At 34.6% G+C, this 20361-nt stretch overlaps 1 protein-coding gene across 2 annotated transcripts in view; it reads right to left on the reverse strand.

Moving 5' to 3' along the window:
- Positions 1 to 20361, reverse strand: part of DYNC2H1 (dynein cytoplasmic 2 heavy chain 1) — a 143720-nt gene that overhangs the window by 16069 nt on the left and 107290 nt on the right. For both annotated transcript variants that reach the window (XM_071434190.1, XM_071434189.1), the window contains exons 83-85: positions 18142 to 18258; positions 12704 to 12913; positions 9764 to 9853 (exon numbers count right to left, since the gene is read on the reverse strand). In XM_071434190.1, coding sequence (XP_071290291.1) covers positions 9764 to 9853; positions 12704 to 12913; positions 18142 to 18258 — 417 coding nt within the window. The remainder of the gene's footprint in view (positions 1 to 9763; positions 9854 to 12703; positions 12914 to 18141; positions 18259 to 20361) is intronic.

Consider the following 20361-nt stretch of genomic DNA (forward strand, 5'->3'; position numbering starts at 1 on the left):
CCTCACAGTCCTTGTTCCTCTACTGAAACAATGACCCCTTGAATAGCAGTCACCAGTCTCTCTCCATTTTTTTCATTCTTGTTTACCAGTCATTTATTTTTTGTTAACATCCTCTCTTAAGGCTGTCAAAATACGGAGAGAATCTCTCACCCATGCCTGTGTCACAGAACTCTACTATATTAGTAACTATTGACGCTTAACCTAACTCTCAGATAAGTAAAAATGTTAATCAAACAGACTAAAGCAATCTAATCAAAAATTGCTTAACTCTGTGGGGTCCATATCCCAAAATGCCTAGAAGGTACCACAATTAAAAGGCAAAGAAGCAAATCTGGGTTTTTTACATGAGAAAAAGAGATTACTGAATGGAAACAGTGGCTGGTGCAACTCCATTTAAGCAAAGGAAGTAAATGATGTCATGGATAGTCTGTGATGTGGCATCCTGGCACATCATGCTGGCTCACACTGCTTACACTCCATTAAACAGAACACTCCAACACTGCTCAGATTAGCAAATAGTTTGTTCAAAAAAGAACAACTTTGTGTAGATGCAGAATATAATTAAGTTGTTTGGGTTTTTTTAATTGATGCAGTAAGCTAGTATGGATTGTTGTTTGCTCCTACATTGTAAAGCTAAGGCAGTTAGCATAAACGTACCTCAAGTGCAGCATATAAGCTCTCTGAAGCTCATAAAACCTTTTGTTAAACCCAAAAGCAAATTTCGCTTGTTATGGCCAATTCCAAATGAACAGCTCATCATAAAGGCTCTAGGTCTCTTTCAGATGTCCCGTCACATGAGAAAGCTAAGAGAATGCTGAAGAGCATTAGCATGGCATAAAACTTCATTCACACCTGTTCTCAGGAAGCCAGAAAAACATGCATTAGGGAGCAATTTAAGGAAAAAATATTGCACCATTTGTTACACACCACACTTTTTTTTGTTATATTTTAAAATTAATTTTTGTTTTCTTTTTATTTAGCTATAACGGATTTAGTTTTTAAATTACTTCCATTATAGAAATAATTTATTCATAAAATTAAACATTTTGGCATCCAATCCAATTGCAATTCAGAGTAGCTCCAAATTCAACACCAATTTAGCTTGCTCAGGGCACAGTCTACTGTAGTTCTGTGTATCTCCAAAGATACCTCCACAAATCATATATTTCCACAAACATCTCTGGACAATATGGGTAATGTTTCTCAATTTAGAAGTTGAAAACTAGACAAATGTTTCAGATGTGGCCTCAATATGTAGAAGAATTAATAACTGCCTTTGACCCTTAGTAAGGTCATTAGGAATTTTGCATTTCTATGGTATCTTTGAATTCACACATTGATTTCAGTTTTATTATTCTAGTAATAGAATGTGTTCCTTATTTGATATATCTAAATCAGTGCTCTTTCTCAGTGTGACAAAATACATGAATACACATGACAGAGTAAATCTTTTTCATAGCTTTGTAAACTGCATATCTGAAGAATGAACAATATTTGGTTTAGTTCTAAATTATTTACTGCCTTTTGCCTGATATATAAATAATTTCAATTGCTTAATTTATTGCATGAGATAATGAAATATTAGAAATAATACTGAAAATGTTAATTGTAGAAAACGTATAAGAAAACACACTGTGCGTATAAGGAAAAGCACACACAATACAGTGAAACAGTATAAAGCTGACAGGAATTTTGAAATTCAAGTTCAGATGTAGACAACAGATTTCTCATTGGATCATAACTCTCTTAGTTCAGAGTGACTGTGTGGAATTACCACTACAAATATATCAATATGCTTTTGCATACTCTCCTTCATATGGGGGCACACATTCTAATTTATAGGACTCAGTTGAACACACTGGGAAACATTATAGAGCAGGAGGGCATTTATCCTTCTTGCCTTTAAGCATCACTTACACACCTTAAATAGGGATCTAAGCTTCCCATCACTCTTAACAACTCTTCTACTTTGACTCAAGGTTTGGTTTCTTTTTTCTTCAATTATATACCTTGCTGAACATTTAGAGACAAAGACTACACCAAAAAGAACTCTACTAAGCAAAAACCAAACAACAAAATGAACAAAACCCCAAATCTGAATGCCTTTCTGTTGACTTCAGTTTTAAAATTCAGTCATGTCTGTTTACAGAATTGCTGAGTGCACTTTCATCCTGCTCTGATTGCTTTATTTGACTGTGAATTCCCAAGAGTAAAACTACTGCACACTCAACAGATAAAGAAGGGTTTAGTCAAGAATTATTCTTATGACTCTTTTCCTTCACAAATGAAATTTGAATTGACAGCCTTGAAACTTAAAAGGCTCCAAAATTTTAAATATTTTTTATATATTAACAAATGGATACAATATGAAACTGTTGTAATTTCAAATTCAGTAATATGGCATCTCCTTCAAAGAGAGAAAGATAGGTCAAGATGAGGTTACATTTCTGCCTTCTCCCAAAGAAAAGATTTCTAATTAGGGATGATGCTTGCTTGTGGAATGGAAATCTGCTTCTAATAAAAAATGAGCTTATTTTTTAATACATATCTGCAAATGATATTTGAGAAATAGTTACAGCATGTTACCATTGATTTTGACCTATTAAAATCTCAAAACAGGAGATAAAATATTTTGCAAACTGCTACACCAACCCAGTTCCCAGCAAACCATCTAGAGGTTAAAAAGAGCCACGTTCACACTACCTTTTTGTTACAAAGCTAATTTATTTCTACATATTCCACATAATTTATTTCTATGGATGAACTTCTAACTATGAAATCAGAATTACAAATAAAACAATAACAATGGATTTTGAATAGATTACTTACTTTTAGTAGATACAATATTTCTGTCAGTGTAGTGGTGATCAGAACAGCAAGTTACTGTAACCAAGGACAAGTCCCACCTAACCGACCCAGTGGCCTTTTATATGGAGTGACTATAGCACTGAGCAAGGGAAGGGCTACATATTGGGATTTATGAGCCATCTATCTGGCTCATATCTGTAAAGCCTTTGAAATGGTCCCTCACAACATCCCTCTCTTTCAGCTAGAGAGAGATGGATTTGATAGGTAGATTGGGAGACTGATAAGAAATTGGCTGGATGGTCACATCCAGAGGGTGTTGATGGATTACCCAGAGTCTCAGTGAACATCAGTGACAAGTGGTGTCCCCCCAGGGGTTCATACTGGAACCAGCACTACTTAATATCTTCATTAATGACATAGATGAAGGGATCAGGCGTACCCTCATCAACTGAAGGACAGGATGCCACCCAGAGGGACCCAGCCAGGCTTGAGGAGTGGGGCCCTTGGAATCTCTTGAGGTTTAACAAGACCAACTACAAGGTGCTGCACCTGGGTCATGGCACCCCCTGGTACCAGCACAGGCTGGGGATGAGCAGATGGAGAGCAGCCCTCCTGAGAAGGATGTGGGGGTGCTGGCTGGGTGAGAGGCTGGCCATGAGCTCTCTCTAATTCTAAGTTGTCTTAAAAAAGCAAAACAGATTGATGGGATGAACCTACAAATTGGTGCATTAGCATGTGCTGCAGCCTTCTCATTTATTAATGGATGGAATTTAAAATTACCAGTTTTTGACAGAATAACATAAGGACTCATTTTCATATGTGAATGATAATAACATCGTTTTCTACCACTTGTACTAAAATTAACCTTTTTTGCTTGAGCTTTTGTCAGACAAGACTATCCATTTTACTCTGCTTTCTCTTTTGCACACAGCTCTGTCCATGATAAAAGAGATACAGTGAGAAACAAATTATTAGAAACAGAGCAATCTAAATTTTTAATTTTGACAGATTAAATGCATAAAATTGATTAATATTTTATCATTGTATCTTTTCAGCTTTCTTCCTGTATTGTGAAAATGTATCTTGTAGCTTAAAGAGAAAAATCAATAAATGATCATTGCTTTTTTAGTTTAAATAAAGGATATCTACTACAGCTTTGCATCTTCTACAATATATAGCACAGCATTTTGTAATTTTCTAAGTATATAAATACTATCTTGCAGTCATAGAAGAAATACAGAATACTAAATCTAGTTTTTTTAATTTAAACCTAGGTTAGGAAAGAAAGATAATTTTCTTTAAAATATTGTAATTTCATACATAATATCTGTAGAGACAATGACCTGGGTTTGTCTTCTTTTATTCAACACTTACAAAAAGTCATTTTATGAGTAATTATCTTCTGCAATAAATATTTTATAATCAAAGACCTGAATAATTGGTTAGCAGTATGATAAGGGGTACTGCTCAAACTTCTAGTTACAAGGTAGTATTTCATAATTTCAACAGAACAGCCATTCTCACAAAACATGCCTAGAATGTCAAGAGTTTAATGAACAGCTGCTGAATTCTGTTGAAACAAATTACTTTTCTCAACAGTTAAGCCTGATGTTTATTAAAATGCCCATAACTTGTGGATGCCTCAGTTTAACAGAGCACCTAACCCTCACTGGGAATAAGCTTCAACAGCTCACAATGAAACCAAAGGAAATGCAGGTAGTGATATTTTCCCTTTTCCAATGCTGCTTTTTATAAACTGTTTTTCCAGTTTTTTGTGTAACTCTTTTTTTGTGCAAAAGGCATGTTTTTCCAAAACTTGAGATAAGTACAGCTCATTGGCAACCAAAATTATTTACCTTTGAAATAACATAGTCTGCAGATTTAAAAACTACTGTATTTTGGAGGAAAACAAACATTTCACTACAAAAAAAAGAGTTATATTTAACTTTGGGCATCACAATATATGAAAGATATTATGTTATTAGAGAGTGTCCCAAGGAGGGCTGCAAATATGGTGAAGGGCCTGGAGGGGAAATTGAATCAATGCATGAACACAGCTTTCTGTAAGAGTACAAAAAATGCTTCAGCTTCTGCTTTAATTTCCTTGGATATTAGATCTTATTTCAATGGACAACTCCTATTACCCATCCATGTCAAAAACTTTTATCTCACATTCTTTTTGGTCCCTTGTTTGGATGGTGCATTTTTACAAAGCACTACTGCTCTATATCAGCCATTACTTAATCAATGCAATCTAAGTGAGACAGTGATTAGAAGGGACATGATAAAACAGCTGCTAAGAACTTCAAATTTGCCTATTAGAGACAAACAAAACATATTTTTAGTAGTACTTGCAAATTTCCAATTTTTACCAAGCAGTTATCAATTAGATATAAGGTCTTAAAAGACATATCCTGGCTGATAAATTTGGAACAAAGTAAAATCATTTTGCAACATGATGAGAACTGAGGGAGCCAGCTGAAGATCAGTTCCTTAGCAGATAATGTTTGGCTGCAGTTGTATTTTTGTTTTGATATTCATGACAGCTAAAGAGAAGCCAAGAAAAACAGCAGAAAAATGTTAATTCTTCAGAATAATGTGGAAATTTGAAGTAAAATAATGGAATGGATGGATTTAAAACATATTACTTTTATGAATTTTTTACTTCAATATTAGAATACTGAATCTGGAGTATTCTGCACTGTACAGATACCTAGGTAACAGCTCTTCAAATAGAGAGTCATGAGAGGAACAATGACAAGGTGGGGAACCAGCCAAAGGAATCCAGCTGAATCAGCCTCTCCTAAAACAGCAAAACACAAACCATTAAGCTATTGTCCCTGCTGCAAACTCTGCTAAGGCAGTGTATTAGAAAACACTCTGAAAACTAAGTGTGATTACTTGGGCTGGGATAGGCCTTATTATGGAGTGCCCAAGCGGATGAATAGCAGGACTGAGCATGACTATTCTGGATTTGTACAAGATTTATTACGTGAGTTCTTTAACCTGGTGAAAATTGAGAGGATTTGATTCCCTTGGTTTTCTAAGAGCAGCCTTTCTGCCTGTTATCAGTGACTGAATATTTAATATCTCTGCCTCGATGCCTGGGGTGTGAAGGAGAAATCCTGGGGTTCCTATTCCCAGAAGGTTTTATAGTACATACAGCAGGCCATTTCCAAGAGTTCAAACCTCATTTACCTTGGGCATCCAATCCACCTTTCTGGAGACCTAATTCTTGAAACAGAGGATTAGGGTTCCAAAACAGGAACAAAGTCATTCTTCCTTAAACAGTAAAAGACTATTAAAATAGTAAAAATCTTATACTAGGTGATCAAACTGGTATTGAAGTTAAATATTACTATGTTAGATTTTACTCAGGATGGAAAGGGACAAGAGAACAACATCTCAGAAAAACATAAGTCTCTTGAAAAAATATAAAATTTAACTTCTTTATATACTAGGAGTACTTTTTAGATGAATGCACAATTTCAACAAAATCTTTCATAAATTATGCTACTAAAAATTTTCAGTATTCATAAACATTTCCCTGATTAAAACTCTGAAACTGGTGCTTATGATTCTGAGGTCAGAATGTACACTGCAAGACACCTAGCAGCTTTCTAACTCAACGGTCATCCAAAGGAAGAACTGTTTTTGTAAATGACATAAAATCAGCTGAGTCCAAAAGAATGAAATATAAGGTCTTCTTGGAATAAGAAGAGTTTGGGATTCCTTTTTGAAAAGGAGAATTTAAGCTCTTTATTTAGTTCTAGTGGAAACAAAAATCAATTTCCAATTTGTTGACCTGAAATAATTTTTAAGGTTGCTATTCAGCTGACATTTGCCTGGGCTGCTGTTTTGCCTCTTGGTAGCTGCAGTTCTGAGTCTGCTCTCTCTCTCTTTCTCTCTTGCTGTATCCACAGCCATGAGAAGACACTTACCTAGAGACTGGGATGCATTTAATACCATTATAGGCTGATGTGCTTTATTGCTGAGCTATGATCATGAACCACAGGAGAGGGAAACCACAGAAAACATTTAGGGTGCCATCATGAGGAAACTGACAGTAAAAGGACCAAAAATTAAAACTTATACAATGACCACTGATGATTCATACATTTCATATCTTAATGTTGGTAGCAAATATATCACTATAGACAGACAAGTTGAAGCACAGTATTATAAAGTTCAATGTCAGCACTGCTAATTGAAAGTATTCAGAACTCCATCTTAGAAGAATGTTCAATATATAACTTCTGCTTCAATTTAAAGCAAAAGCTAGCATCCAAATATCAGAACTTTCACCTGGAAAGAAATCACCTATTTACATCAGGTCTGTCACCATAACATAGTACACAGCAACACATGGCTCTACTGCATTTTGCATATACAAATTTCTTCACACTTTCATTAGGCAGGGGTTTTTTTGGGTTTGGTTTTTTTTTTTGGTTTTTTAATTTTGCTTTTTATTGAGTAAATTCAGACCTAAAAATTGCAACACCTGTTGTTTTTCTGCCTGTTGTTGTGTAATGCTCTCAGAACATCTTTACACTTCTATAAATTCTGCTATAAATATTTTACCATCTGGCCTATATTTTGTGTTCCTCCCCATCCCAATTAAATGCTTGCTGCAGTTGCTTTTATTGTTTCCTGCACTGGCAGCAAACCACTTGACAAGGCAGCCTTTAACTAACAGCCTAGGCAGAGACTTACTCCATCCTTAGTAAATGTAATCCTTTAGTACAACTTTGATCTTTCAATGTCTCCCATTTCGTCTTAAAAATGCCTAAATCAAACCTTTGTCAAACAGTAAAATGTAAGTCAATATCTTACAGTCAATGAAACAGAGGGACATAAGAGTAACTAAAAAAAAATTGATAATGTTGGTCATATAAAACTAATCCAAAATATGGCATTTTTTGAAATATAAATCAGAAGATAATTTTCAGAGTTATGAGATATCTTTATTGAAGCCCTTATTGAATTTCTGAATACTAAACCTAGAATTAACTACTGATTAATTACATTTATAAAATCAATAATGAAAAGATAATTAAAAAATGATCAAGACTAATCAGGAAGGTGTAATGGGCACAATCAGGATTTAGAATCACATTTAAGGAAAAAGATGATTCAACTGAAATGCCTAACTAGAAATAATCAACATTTTTATAATAATGTACAATATAGAAATACAGACACTGTATTTTGGATGAGATTTGACTAGAAGTTTGAGATGCAAAACAGCCTCATACTTCATTATTAAGAATTGCTCCAAACACAGCTATATTACATATTTGACATTAAAGAAATAAAATGAGACAACCAGTAGCTATTATCACTAATAAAAATTTAACATCATTTACTGCTTATGGACACAATCAAGTATCTACTGCAAAGCTGTGGCTTAATAATCTTTCTCTCTCTTACAATAAATAACCGTTAAAAACTATAAATGAGTCCTTCACAGTAACTTTCATAAAAATGACTAATCCAAATGTACCATTTTGTCAGTAGTTTGACAAATGAGAAAGGAAGATTACTATCATGGTAATGCAGCAAATATAATGCAACACATTAGTCAATAGCTGACTGGAGTACTATGTGGAAATAAAAACTTCTGGAATATGCTTGGTTGAAAATCATCTGTTACTATTAACACTAATTTCATCCTGTTACCTCTGCATTATGCCTTTGTATGGGAGGTGCACTCCACACAGAAGTTCAAACTCTAATCTCAGACTTCCACTAAAAATAAATCATATTTTTAAGGAAAATTGCATGCAGTTTGGTCACAACCAAATGAAAGTAGAAGTTGCAAACAGTAATGTACTCTTGAAGCTTACAAACACACTGAATCGCCACAAATGATGTTTTTTTAATACTAAAGACTATAATAGTCAGAAAAAAGAGAGATGGGACTAAGCTGAACTCCAGTTATATGACAAAATAACATCTGAACATGCATTATCACTTGTTGCTATACATATTTATATTTTTTTCTGTTTTGTACTTTAAACTTTTTTAGAAGGAAAGGATAAAGAAAAAATAAGTATTAGCCAAAAGAAACTGTTTGCATAACAAGAATCTTATTAATACTTCAGAGACATTTTTTGACAGTTTCTTTAGAAAAAGAAATGCCTGGAAGACACATGGCACTCAAATCTTTCTTCTGAATCTGACAGTCAACATAAATGTTGACAAAAATCTTAGTATCCCATTGGACAAGATGTGCTAATCAAGATCAAAACCACCAGCTTTCTACTTCTTGCCTGGAGGCAACAAAGATCTGTCCTTTCTAAAGTAGTCTTCCTCTCTTTCAGGTTCTCACAGTTTTCTCTCTATGTATCCAACACATATAAGGAATATCCAACACAGATAAGGAATCTGTTTCCTTAAATACTAATTAATTTAGATAAATTACTTTTATTTGTCTTTGTATTACCTTAAATACACCACTTCTGCCAATCAAAGTATATATAGATTTACCTTAACTAAAAATTAACCACTTTATTGTCACACTGTGGACACCTTCTCTTATGTCCCCTTGAAAACTTTGAGAATGCAGATCTTTTCATTAATTTCTTCCAAGACTAGACAGCTATGAATTTCTACATTACTTTTATCAGAAATGCTTCACTCATGTCTTGATGGGCACCTCCCTAACAGATTAAAGAGTGCGTCTTGACTTAAATGTAAAGTGTCACCTGGGTAAAAAAAGTTTTTTTCCCCCACAGCTCACCATAAAGGCTAATGACTAAGATTTAAACTTATTGTGAAGTAACTAACAATATTATCACATTATTCTGTGATCTTTAGATTTTTATATACCTTTTCACACATCTGAAATCCTTTTGGACCTGTGTTTGTAAAGGTCTGCTGTAGTGGAATTTACATAATATACTGTGTCACTGAATACCAGCACACTGAGTAAAAAACGACTCTTTAAAATTACCTGTATAGCAAGTGCTCGAGCTACAAGACTTCTAAGATATTGCAAAGGGTCTTCTGGACCTTCCCACTTGCTTTGCCATGTGACAGGACACTGAAATAAAAACATATACACTGAAAGTGTCGAATCAACTATCATTTCATTTTAAGTTGGCAACCTGAATAAAAATAAATAACCTGGAGATCAAATATATCTACAAAAAGCAAGGCAACACCAGCAATATAATGATCAAGAGCATACAACCTCAAACAGAAAGGCGGTTTTCCTGCTAATTCTTTGTGTGACCCAGCCACAGTGTTAATGGAGAACTTGCAAGAACATCTGCTATTCAATAAGGAAACATCAGTTGGTTCCATAAATATTTCCAAAAAGCCTAAGAGCATTATGTCTTGCGAAGTCACAATGTCATCTTTCAACTGCAGGCAGTTTCCCACTCCTGTGCTGTAGCCTCCTCAGCCTTCAAAATGCAGTTGTGTGGCTCTGTGATGAAGAGAATCTGGTACAATTCCTCTGCATGATTATTTTCTCATCATCTTACAGCTTTTGCAGAGAAACACCTGAGAAAAAATGTTCTGCAAGACTTCCCCATATAAAATTTCCATTGACTTCAAAAAGAAAGGCTTAAAAGGGCATCCATTAAATTTCATCCTTATAAGGATAGAAACACTAATTTTACCTACTCCACAGGAATCTAAAGCACACTGAAAGTGACTGAAAGATTCTCCTACTTATAAGAAAGACAATTAATGTAAATCAGTATCTGTGGAATATTGTACACTACTGAAGATGCTAAGCAGAATCAACAGTTTATACTGTTTACTTTTTACAGCTGCATTTTCTAGGAAGCTCCCATTCTAATAGAATATGTACTGAATTCAAAATCTGATCCCAGAAGTTTGCAAAAAAAGGTATCTTCCAAAGTAAATACTCTGCATTTACCTTTTATAGATAAAAACCAAAACATTACTAGATTCAAGGATACTAATTAAAAATTAATTCAATAAACTAGAATACATAGAACACAATAAATAAAGGACAGTTAACTGCATGGGGTTTTTCCTAATTAGGATTTTTTAAAAATGATTTTTTATTTGAGACCTTGCATTTTTGCAGCCTCTTCTACTAGATATGCATTTACAAGCAGCTCATCAATCTATCACTTACAAGGCATTTGCCTAATGCTGCTAGTATATCAGTCTAAATTACTTTAAGTCTAAAGAAATTGCTTAGCTAATTGTTATTATGCAAGTGTATCTCAGATGTGCTTATGCTCTTTTTGGCTGGGGTGGAGTTAATTTTCTTCACAGTAGATAGCATGGGGCTAACATACCAATTTTACATAAATACAGCACATTGCTGAACCTTTACAAGTCATACATTTATTGAATTTTACATTCCTATTCATAAGCCAGCAGTTTCTTCAGGTTCTATAATCTTAAAAGAGCTACAATCCTAGTGGGTTTAAAATATAGCTTCTGAAAAATAATCCTTTACTACATAAAACATGAAAACACTAAACAAGAAGAGTGTATAGAAAACACATGAAGAAAATCATTTTAGGATGACAAATTGAGTGAGGTTTAGCTGCAATGCCAGGAATGTGGCATTAGCCTCTCTGGAAGGCTGCTGAAAAAACTGCTATATGGTCACAATCCAATGAAGTGATCCATGTCAAGGAAAGTAGGTAGGTAAGCAGATGAAATGACAGAAGCACTGGTCAACACATCGGGAAGCACTGAACTGATGCTTGTGAGAGGTTAAAATGCACAGAATTTTTAAGAAACTTTTTGAAGCACTGATCAGCTTCACAGCTCCTGCCAGTTCCAACAGAAGAGTGCAGCTAAAGCACACAAGCCATGCTCTCTTGCTCAGTAACAATAAATATAACTGTAAGAGCTAAAGAATGGCCATATCCCTTCCATTCACTATGACTTCACACATATCCCTTCCATTCACTATGACTTGGACTTAGTGCCAGTTTCTACCACATGGTCAAAACATGTTTTAAAAGGCAATGAGATTGCTAACAAGAAAACTTAATTTAGTCTGACTGTACAGCAATTTTGCTAACAAATGCTGTCTTGTGAATCTGAAATGACAACAAATTTAATTATTGTTTTGATTAGAATTTGATTTATCAATAAATGCATAACAATCATCTTTTCAACAGTACTTGTTTGTCACATGAAGATAAACAGGATGTTAATAGGAATTATTGTTCATTGCAGAAGCAATCTCATTATCTATGCATTAGCATTGACAGAACTTATCAGCTGCTGGAGGCAAAACAAAACCAGAGTTTCATGTCACATCAATGTTTGACTATCTTTTAACTCAATTATCTAGATATTAATGATAGAGCATGTAAATTTGCTGTCACTAATTGTACCAGTTTATAAACATGCCCAGTGTGATGCCAAAAAAGATGGAGAAAGTACATATAATTCTGACTGATTTCTTCTATTTCAAGAATTTAGGGTGAGATGATAGGTTGGTATGACAGGCACAGCTTTTCTGGTGAGGTATGGCAATACTCCATACTGAATAAATGCAAAGAGAACTATTACTACAATTTAAATTTTAAGAAAATATAAAAACTAAGTAAGGGGACACATTTACATATTCTACTGGCTAATGTATTTGACTTATCTAGCACGACTTGGTATTTGAAATTGAAATAGTATTCCACAACTTCTAAACTTATTGGATTTTTCTTTTAGAGAAAGCTTGATAAGAGAGTAATACATTCAGAAGATTCTGCAAATACTTCTGAAAAATTTTACAGAAAATCGGGTTTTGTTTTAGAGTTTCTATGTTTAAAAGAACTCCATTTTAGAGTCTTTATCAATAAAAAAATTTAGCACATGAAAATGACTATTAGTTCAGTTTTCTTGGGTTTTTTCAATGCTTATTATAATGTATATTCATTACAAAATTACTTACCTTCTGGTTTAACAGAGCACTTGCTAGCCTTTGTACTTCAGAACTGAGCAGTGAGGTGCCTCTGATGACTTTACTTAAAGAAGCAAGTGACTGATGGATGCTCTGCACAAGGCGAATGGCATTGAACTGTTCCAGGGTAATGAATGATAAGATTGGAGATCCTTGCTGCTCTGCAGGAGGAGACACCTTCTGGTGGATCAGGTTAGAATTCTAAGAAAAAACGTGGGATATCCAGTTAATAAACTCAGGGAGACTATGGTGTTTTGCAACATATAATTTATTTAATTCGTGATACTTCATATGACTTGTTAGCTTTGAATAGTAGTGATACCATCCCTTTTCTGACACTGAATTATAACTATAGTGATACTTTCAGTACTGTCTGTGACATGTTCAATAAGGCAGCACTCTTCTGAAACAAGTCTGTCTACCCAGTTACTTCAAAAGTTCTTGAATTGCTGAAAAATCTTCACTTAGCTGAATCATTGCTTTTAGTATTAGTGTAATGTGTTAATATAAAAAGCAGTAGCCCACTCAGCACAACAAGATTTTACTAGGTACTGTAAACTATGCTGCCAGTTCTTGCTTCCTGAGACTAGTTCAACATGGAATTGAATTAAATACTATAAATACAAAATAAATATCATTTTATGTGTAAATCTTGAGTAACAGACTCTGAGAAGTACTGCTGCTCTTACATTGCCTTTTTACTACTTACTTCCCTTCCATTAAAGCCACTGAAAACCCGAATTTATTCAATAATTTCAAGAGATGGTGCAATTTTTCAAATCTTAATTCATATGCAACCTATTACATAAATATATTTTTGCATGTGTTTGGAAACTACCAAACTGTAATGTGGCAAGATGCTGCAAAGAATTCCAGTTATAAAATTAAAAACCTTTTAGAAAATTCTATAAGGCACAAATGCAAAAAGTAAACCCTAGCCTATGGGAAAAAATGTTTTGCTATTTCAATTTCTAGTAATTTAGGAAAGATAAAATCAGATTTTATTTTCTCTAAAATATGTTTTTTAAAATAACAAGTTTTGATTATTTTTCAGGTTAAATAAATTTCTGAATTGTCACATGGCAACTTGCTTTTCAGAGGGCACAGGATATTTACCTCTATAATCTTCCCAGGCACTATGTATTTCTCAGAACATTTACATTTTTAATTTCAAGCTCATATTCCACTCAGCTACCAAGCTAAAATATGAGAAAAGCTAAATGAATGAGCAATACTTTGACTTATGACTGACCAACAAAAAAACTAAGGATAAAGTTTTCCAACACTGTTAAAAAGGTATACAAGAAAGTTACTGATCAAAGTGCCAAAGCATGTAGTGTTTACAATTGTTGTGCTTTGCATTTTTTCTTTGCATGCATTCAAAAACCACAGTACCAGTTTCACATCAGTTTTTCTGAGATCATATTTTTGCTGAGGATATGTTCATTGTAATACAAAACTAGCATAAACTAGCTGATAATTTCTTATTGACGTGTTTAATTGCACAAAATAAAGAAAACCCAAGACATTCCACCTTGGAGGCTTTGCTCAATCTTTGACACTCTCATAATTCACAAAGGCTTGTTGAAAAAGAAGTCCTCTAAGTTCCTCAATGTTGTCCTTTACAATAAGAGTCTCCTATGAATTTCAGATTCATTTCATCACTCTTTCTAGTGTTTTCCCTTGAGAATTTGTTGAAACAACCCATCTGTCATTTCCATAGGAAAATTAAACATGAATACCAATATCATCTTATACATTTAATGTCCTATTACATTCTCTTAAAATCCATTATGTATATAACTCACATTAGCTTTTAAAATATGTGTATGCTCTTGACCTGCTTGGGAATTCAGACGAAGAACTGCTGAAGTACTGGGTGTTTTTCCTAATCATAAAAACTGAAGGTAGATTCTAATCTTTAATATTAAATACTGTATTTTGCTACCAATATTAATCAGGTGTATTTTCAGATGTTGATAATTTTCCCTCTTTCAGTTCTGTATGTGTTGCTATCTTAGTATAAGACTTCATAAAGTCTCACCTAAACTGTTCCAGAGCTTTACTTTGTTACCTTCTTAAATGCAAGCTTTTGCAAACTCCAGTATGTTCTGAAAACTGCCTCCTCAGAAATGTAACAAATGCAATGAAAATAAACTCATATACCTTTACTAGTTCTGCATTTGATTCAAAATGCAATTTTGGTGGTGATGGGTTTTAGAAATCTCCATTGCCCTTTTGATGTACCTGGTTTGCCTCCTCCTTCGAGACTCTCTGCTTATTTTTTTTAGATATTAGCCTCTCACTGTTTTTCACATGGTTTTCATCATTGAAAATAAAATAAAGAATGACCCTATATTTCTGTTTCACTGATTTTCCTTCATGGAAAAGACCCTGTTGTTTTTTTAAAGCTGAGATAGCTAATGAGGTACCAGGCATGTGGTGTGATTCTTGGGGCTGTTCTGCACAGTGCCGGGAATTGGACTTCAAACTAAATGGCAGATTCATGAGAATTTAATTAATTTGGTAAGTGTCAAGCTGCTATTAAATCATGCTGCAAAACACTGTAAAAGCAGTTTTAGGACAGTATTCATTACAAGGATGTTTTCAATCACAAGAGTTAATATGTATGTTTTCAAATGAGGCTAATATAGGTGAAAAGGTCATGACATTCTGCATTAGTTCACAACGGCTTTGCTTTTCTAATTTCAACACAGATGCACAATGATTTGAAGCACATTTTAAGTATCTAGTTAATTTAAATAAAATTCAATTAAAAATTTCAGAGTCTGAATTCTGGCTAGACTAATAATGAGTGGATGAAGGAGAGGCAACTGCCATGATTCTATTCTTATATATAGATAATGAATAATAAACCTTCCAGTTCAACAATTTCAGGATATCTGAATAACTGGTAGCAACAATTAACAGGGTTTTGCATCATGTATGATCTGAGAGAAAAAATGAAGCCCTGAAAATTACCAGAAATATTTCTGAAAAAGCAACAACATGTAAGTCCTTGCTACCCTATTAATATAGAAGAATCATATCCCATTCAGAAATGTCTGAACTGAAAAAAACCTAAAATTTCCAAAGCATATCTGCCATTTTTGCTGTTTCACCACAAAGAATGTTATAGGCTCTGAAAACTGAACAAAAATAACTCCTATTCACAGAACCACAAAACAGCTGAAGGTTGGAAGGAATCTCTGGAGATTGCCAGGTGTTCAAAGCTACAGCAGGTTGCCCAGACCTGTATCCAGTCTCCATCCAAGAGTATGACCCGTTGCAGCTTTTCCTCATAGACTCCAGTCAAGTGCCAGGGGAAGTGTGGAGCATATGAAGCTTCAAGGGGTCATAGTCTGAGGGCCAGACTAACCTCAGCAGACTTTCCACAATGTCCCACAGCTGAGCCCCTGGAAGGCAGCAAAACTTCCTAAACAACAGATGAGGTCAGACAATGGGAGCATCCTTCTCCCAGCTGCAGGGAATTGCTCACTGCTTTTCCTTACCACTTCCTCACGGCGCTTCTGTGTGGATCAGGTTTAGTTGGCCTTGGAGTTTCATTAAGAGTGCAAAGAGAAAAATATGTCCACACTGTGAGATTATGATCAATCATTGAGATGTAAATTCTACAGGATATACCTATGTCAAATGGTAAACTTTGTTGAATTTCAGAATTTTCAGTACATAGATGTACAACAACTGTTTTCAAGGTATTTGTAAAATAATCCTTTTTTAATTAATCCTTGACTTACACACTCAACATGGGAATAAAAATGTTCAAAACAACTTAATCTTTGTCTACATATCAACAAACTTCTGGGAGTCTTTTTGCCTCTGGAATAATTTTTTTTTACAGACTTCAGGAATACTTTTTTTTAAATTTTACTTCTTCATATATGGGAAACAGTATTAGTTTCATATTCTCTGCCCATTCATGCATAAATAAAATAATTTATGATTATTAACTTAAGCAACAATTCAACTATCTTCTTCATTCCAATTACCAGGTCTTTAAAAATTCTGCAAACAAAGATGATGCCTTCATTGAACTATCAATCTAGAATGAGAATGTAGTACTGCATGCAATGTCTGTAAAATATTAAAGATGTCCAGGTTTTTTCAAAGCTGGAAGCAATTACTGGTTGAACAGATAATGAAAACTAATTTTGATAAAAATATTATTATTGAAATTTTTTTTGAAACACACAAGAAAATGTCCCCCACACAAAAAATAAAAACTATAAAAGGTTTTATCCTTTTATAAGATATAAAAAGATAAAAGCCATCCTATTCTAAAGGATATATTCAAAAGATTAATTTAATTATCTGCTATTGGCATAAAACCTTTAGAAAATCAAAGAAACTTCAAGATAATATGGAATCCTTGAATGTTTTGGGTTGAAAAGCACCCTAAAGATAATCTAGTTCCAGCCCTCCTGAACAGGCAGTGATACCTTCCATAGACCAGGCTTTTCATTTAACCTGGCTTTGAATATTTCAGGGATGGAGCATCCATTAGTTCTCTGGGAAACCTGTACCAGAGCCTTACCACCCTCTCAGGAAAGAATTTCCTAATATCTAACCTAGACCTACCCACTTAGCATGGATTAGATGAGAATTCAATGAGATGCTTCAAAATGTAATGGTATATTCTAATGTACCTCATGTCACTTCTATGTATGTGGTTATTTGAGTAAGGGAAAGGTTCTTCCCATTACAGTGTGGGTGTGTACCAGACATAGTTTTAGGCCACAACATCTTTGATCTATTACTTGATCATTGAGGAGACAAAATAATGGCCTAATGTCCAAGTGGGCACCTAGCATGAGGTGGGAGAGATCCTTCCCAAGTGTGCATAGTGTCTGCATTCACATGCATCATATCTAAATGTATGCCTGGAATAAGAATTCAACGGGTGGAAACCAAGCTTTACAAAATAAGTTAAAAAACACCAACAAACTGAACTAAGCAAGACTAACAAAGGAACTTAAAGGGAGTGATACTGGATACTGCGGAGGGGATTTTCATGAACTTCAGTTTAAAGCTAACATCATATTTCAACACTATTAATAATTCATTGTATTTGAAATCATTAAACATTACCTTGTGAATATCAGATAAATGAAGAGACTAAATAAAAATCTAAAGTGCATTAGCATTTTTCTTGGAAACACACAAAGGATGCTAGTCTTATGTTTTGAGTGTGGTCTCACCTCCATATGGAGAAAAAAGGTGATTGTCTATTGTATCACATACAGACTTCACAGCTAATTATGCACCTAACCTTGTATTTTCCATCTCAAATGCATTTAATTTAGTTTTTCTCTTCTTATGTTTCAACACTTGAGATAATTTGTTAGACTATATTTTAATGTATTTACCAGAAAAAAAAAGTCATCTTTTCAAATTAGGTACAGTCCTACCTGATTAAGCTTCTTCCATAGGTTGAGAACAGGAGAAAGTTCTGTTGACCATATTTCTCTGTCAAATTTGCAGCCAGCAGTTACTGACCTACTCAGGATCCGAAGCTGTGAAATGACCTGAGTGATGAGAATACAAATGCATTCTTGAAGAAAGATAAACAAACTTCCTTTAGCACAAAAATGCCATACACTAGCAAATACTCTTCAATTTATCTATGAACTATCCTTTCCTGCATACTTAATTACTGATCATGGTCTGATCAAAACAGAAACAATACCCATATTCAAGAACAAAACATACCTGAACTTCATTCATATTAAACCTAAAAAAAGCCCTACATATTTTCTTATCATAGTAATTGTCTTTGTCCAATTAAAATTTAAAAACTAATGAGGTGCATAATTAAGTAAAAAGCCTCTTTTCCACAAAATTTAGAGACAAAACTTGAACTCTGCCTTTAACTAGGCTCAAGCTCTGCCTTTAACTAGGCTCCATCTGTAACTAAAAATTTAAGGGGAAACAAACTCCCAAAATATGTTACTAAATACATACAATAACTATCACCAGCAAATAATATAACTATAAGCCAGCAAATAATAAGACACTGAAACTCAACACAATTATAATAAAATTCAATCTGATCTGACCGGGATCTCTTATTTACATATTCATGCCACCTCAACCTCTTTAAATGCGTAAGTATTAAAAAAAAACAAAGCATGAAGTTAAAAAATAACTGCAAACCTTCCAGAAAGGAGGGGAGCTTCTAGTTCATTAGGTACAACTGCCTTTTAATGTTAGCAACCCTAGTAAGTTTACAAATCAACTGATAAAATACATACATACATTTGGAACAAAGACCACTGAAATTAAAATTCTTCAGTGATATTGCAGTCTGTCTCTTAAACTGTATATAAACCCCCAGGTATTTTTGAGGCATTTTCGTTAAATTTTAGTTATTTTTCACAGAGTATTTTTTGGAAGGCATGTTAGAGAACAACTTATTAATTCTCTCCTATTTCACTTGACAATAAAGAATTAAGCTTCATAGCAAAAATGTATTAATCATTCAGAAGGTCTGGACTATTTAATTGTAACACAGACGGAGGGAGAAAGTCAAGTTGTTTTTCTGCTGGGATTTGACTTATTTTCTAGTCTTGAAAGATGTGCAATGATGAAGTGCTTTCTTTTGTTTTTCATTTTCTTTCACTGAAGCAAACCTCTCCTTCCTATTTATCAGCCTTGATAGGGACTGTGAAGCACTACAAGATGATAGTACACCCAACCATCATTTTAACTTCTATAAACGAGCTCTGACCATGAGACTGTGGTTTAAAATCCTGAAAGAAGAATTTAAGGGCAGTAGTAGAATCACAATCTCAGAATGTAGGAGAGTAGATTTCAGCTTAGTCAGGGATCTTTTTAGCAGGAAGCAGTTGGCAACTGTTTTGGAGAGTAAAGAGGGGCCAAGAGAGCTGGTCAATCCTCAAGAAAAAAATTCTCAAGGCACAAAACCAGTTCTTTCTGATGCAGAGGAAACAAGCATGATAAGCAAGTCAAAGAACAATCATGACAGAAGATCATCATGGATGTAAAGGAAGTTAGTGACCTCAAATCCTAGAATATGCTGAGTTGAAAGGGATCCACAGGGATAACTGAAGTCTAACTCTTGGCTCTGCACAGGACATCCCCAAGAGTCAAACCAGGTGTTTTCTGAACTCTGTCAGGCTGGGGCTGTGACCATTCCCTGGGGAGCCTGTTCAGTGCCCAACCACCCCCTGAGTGAAGAACCTTTTCCTGACAGACAACCCAAACCTCCCCTGACACAGCTTCAGGCCATTCCCTCGGTCCTGTCACTGGTCAGCACAGAGCAGAGATCAGTGCCTGCCCTTCCTCTTCCCCTTGCAAGGAAGCTGAAAGCTGTAGTGAAGTCCCCCACAGAAAATGGCCCCAAGGATTGACTACCCGGCAGGGGTAGAAAGGCATTGCTCAGTTGTGTTGGGGTCAGGTAAGGAAAGCCAAACCTCATCTGGGTTTAAAAGCAGCAGTGTATGCAAAGGCCTAAGAGGGCTTCTGGCAGTATTCTGGTAGCTAAAATGAAAATACGAGCTACTGCTCTTTATAGCTTCAGTTACATAAAATAACATTTTACCCTCTCATACTCATAACTTAATTTTAAACTTTCGTAATGCTTTGTGTGCCCCAGCTATTGTGTATAT

The sequence above is a fragment of the Agelaius tricolor genome, unplaced genomic scaffold (genome assembly GCF_023055355.1).
Source record: "Agelaius tricolor isolate 1412-34295 unplaced genomic scaffold, bAgeTri1.0.p SCAF_9, whole genome shotgun sequence".
Lineage (NCBI taxonomy): Eukaryota > Metazoa > Chordata > Aves > Passeriformes > Icteridae > Agelaius > Agelaius tricolor.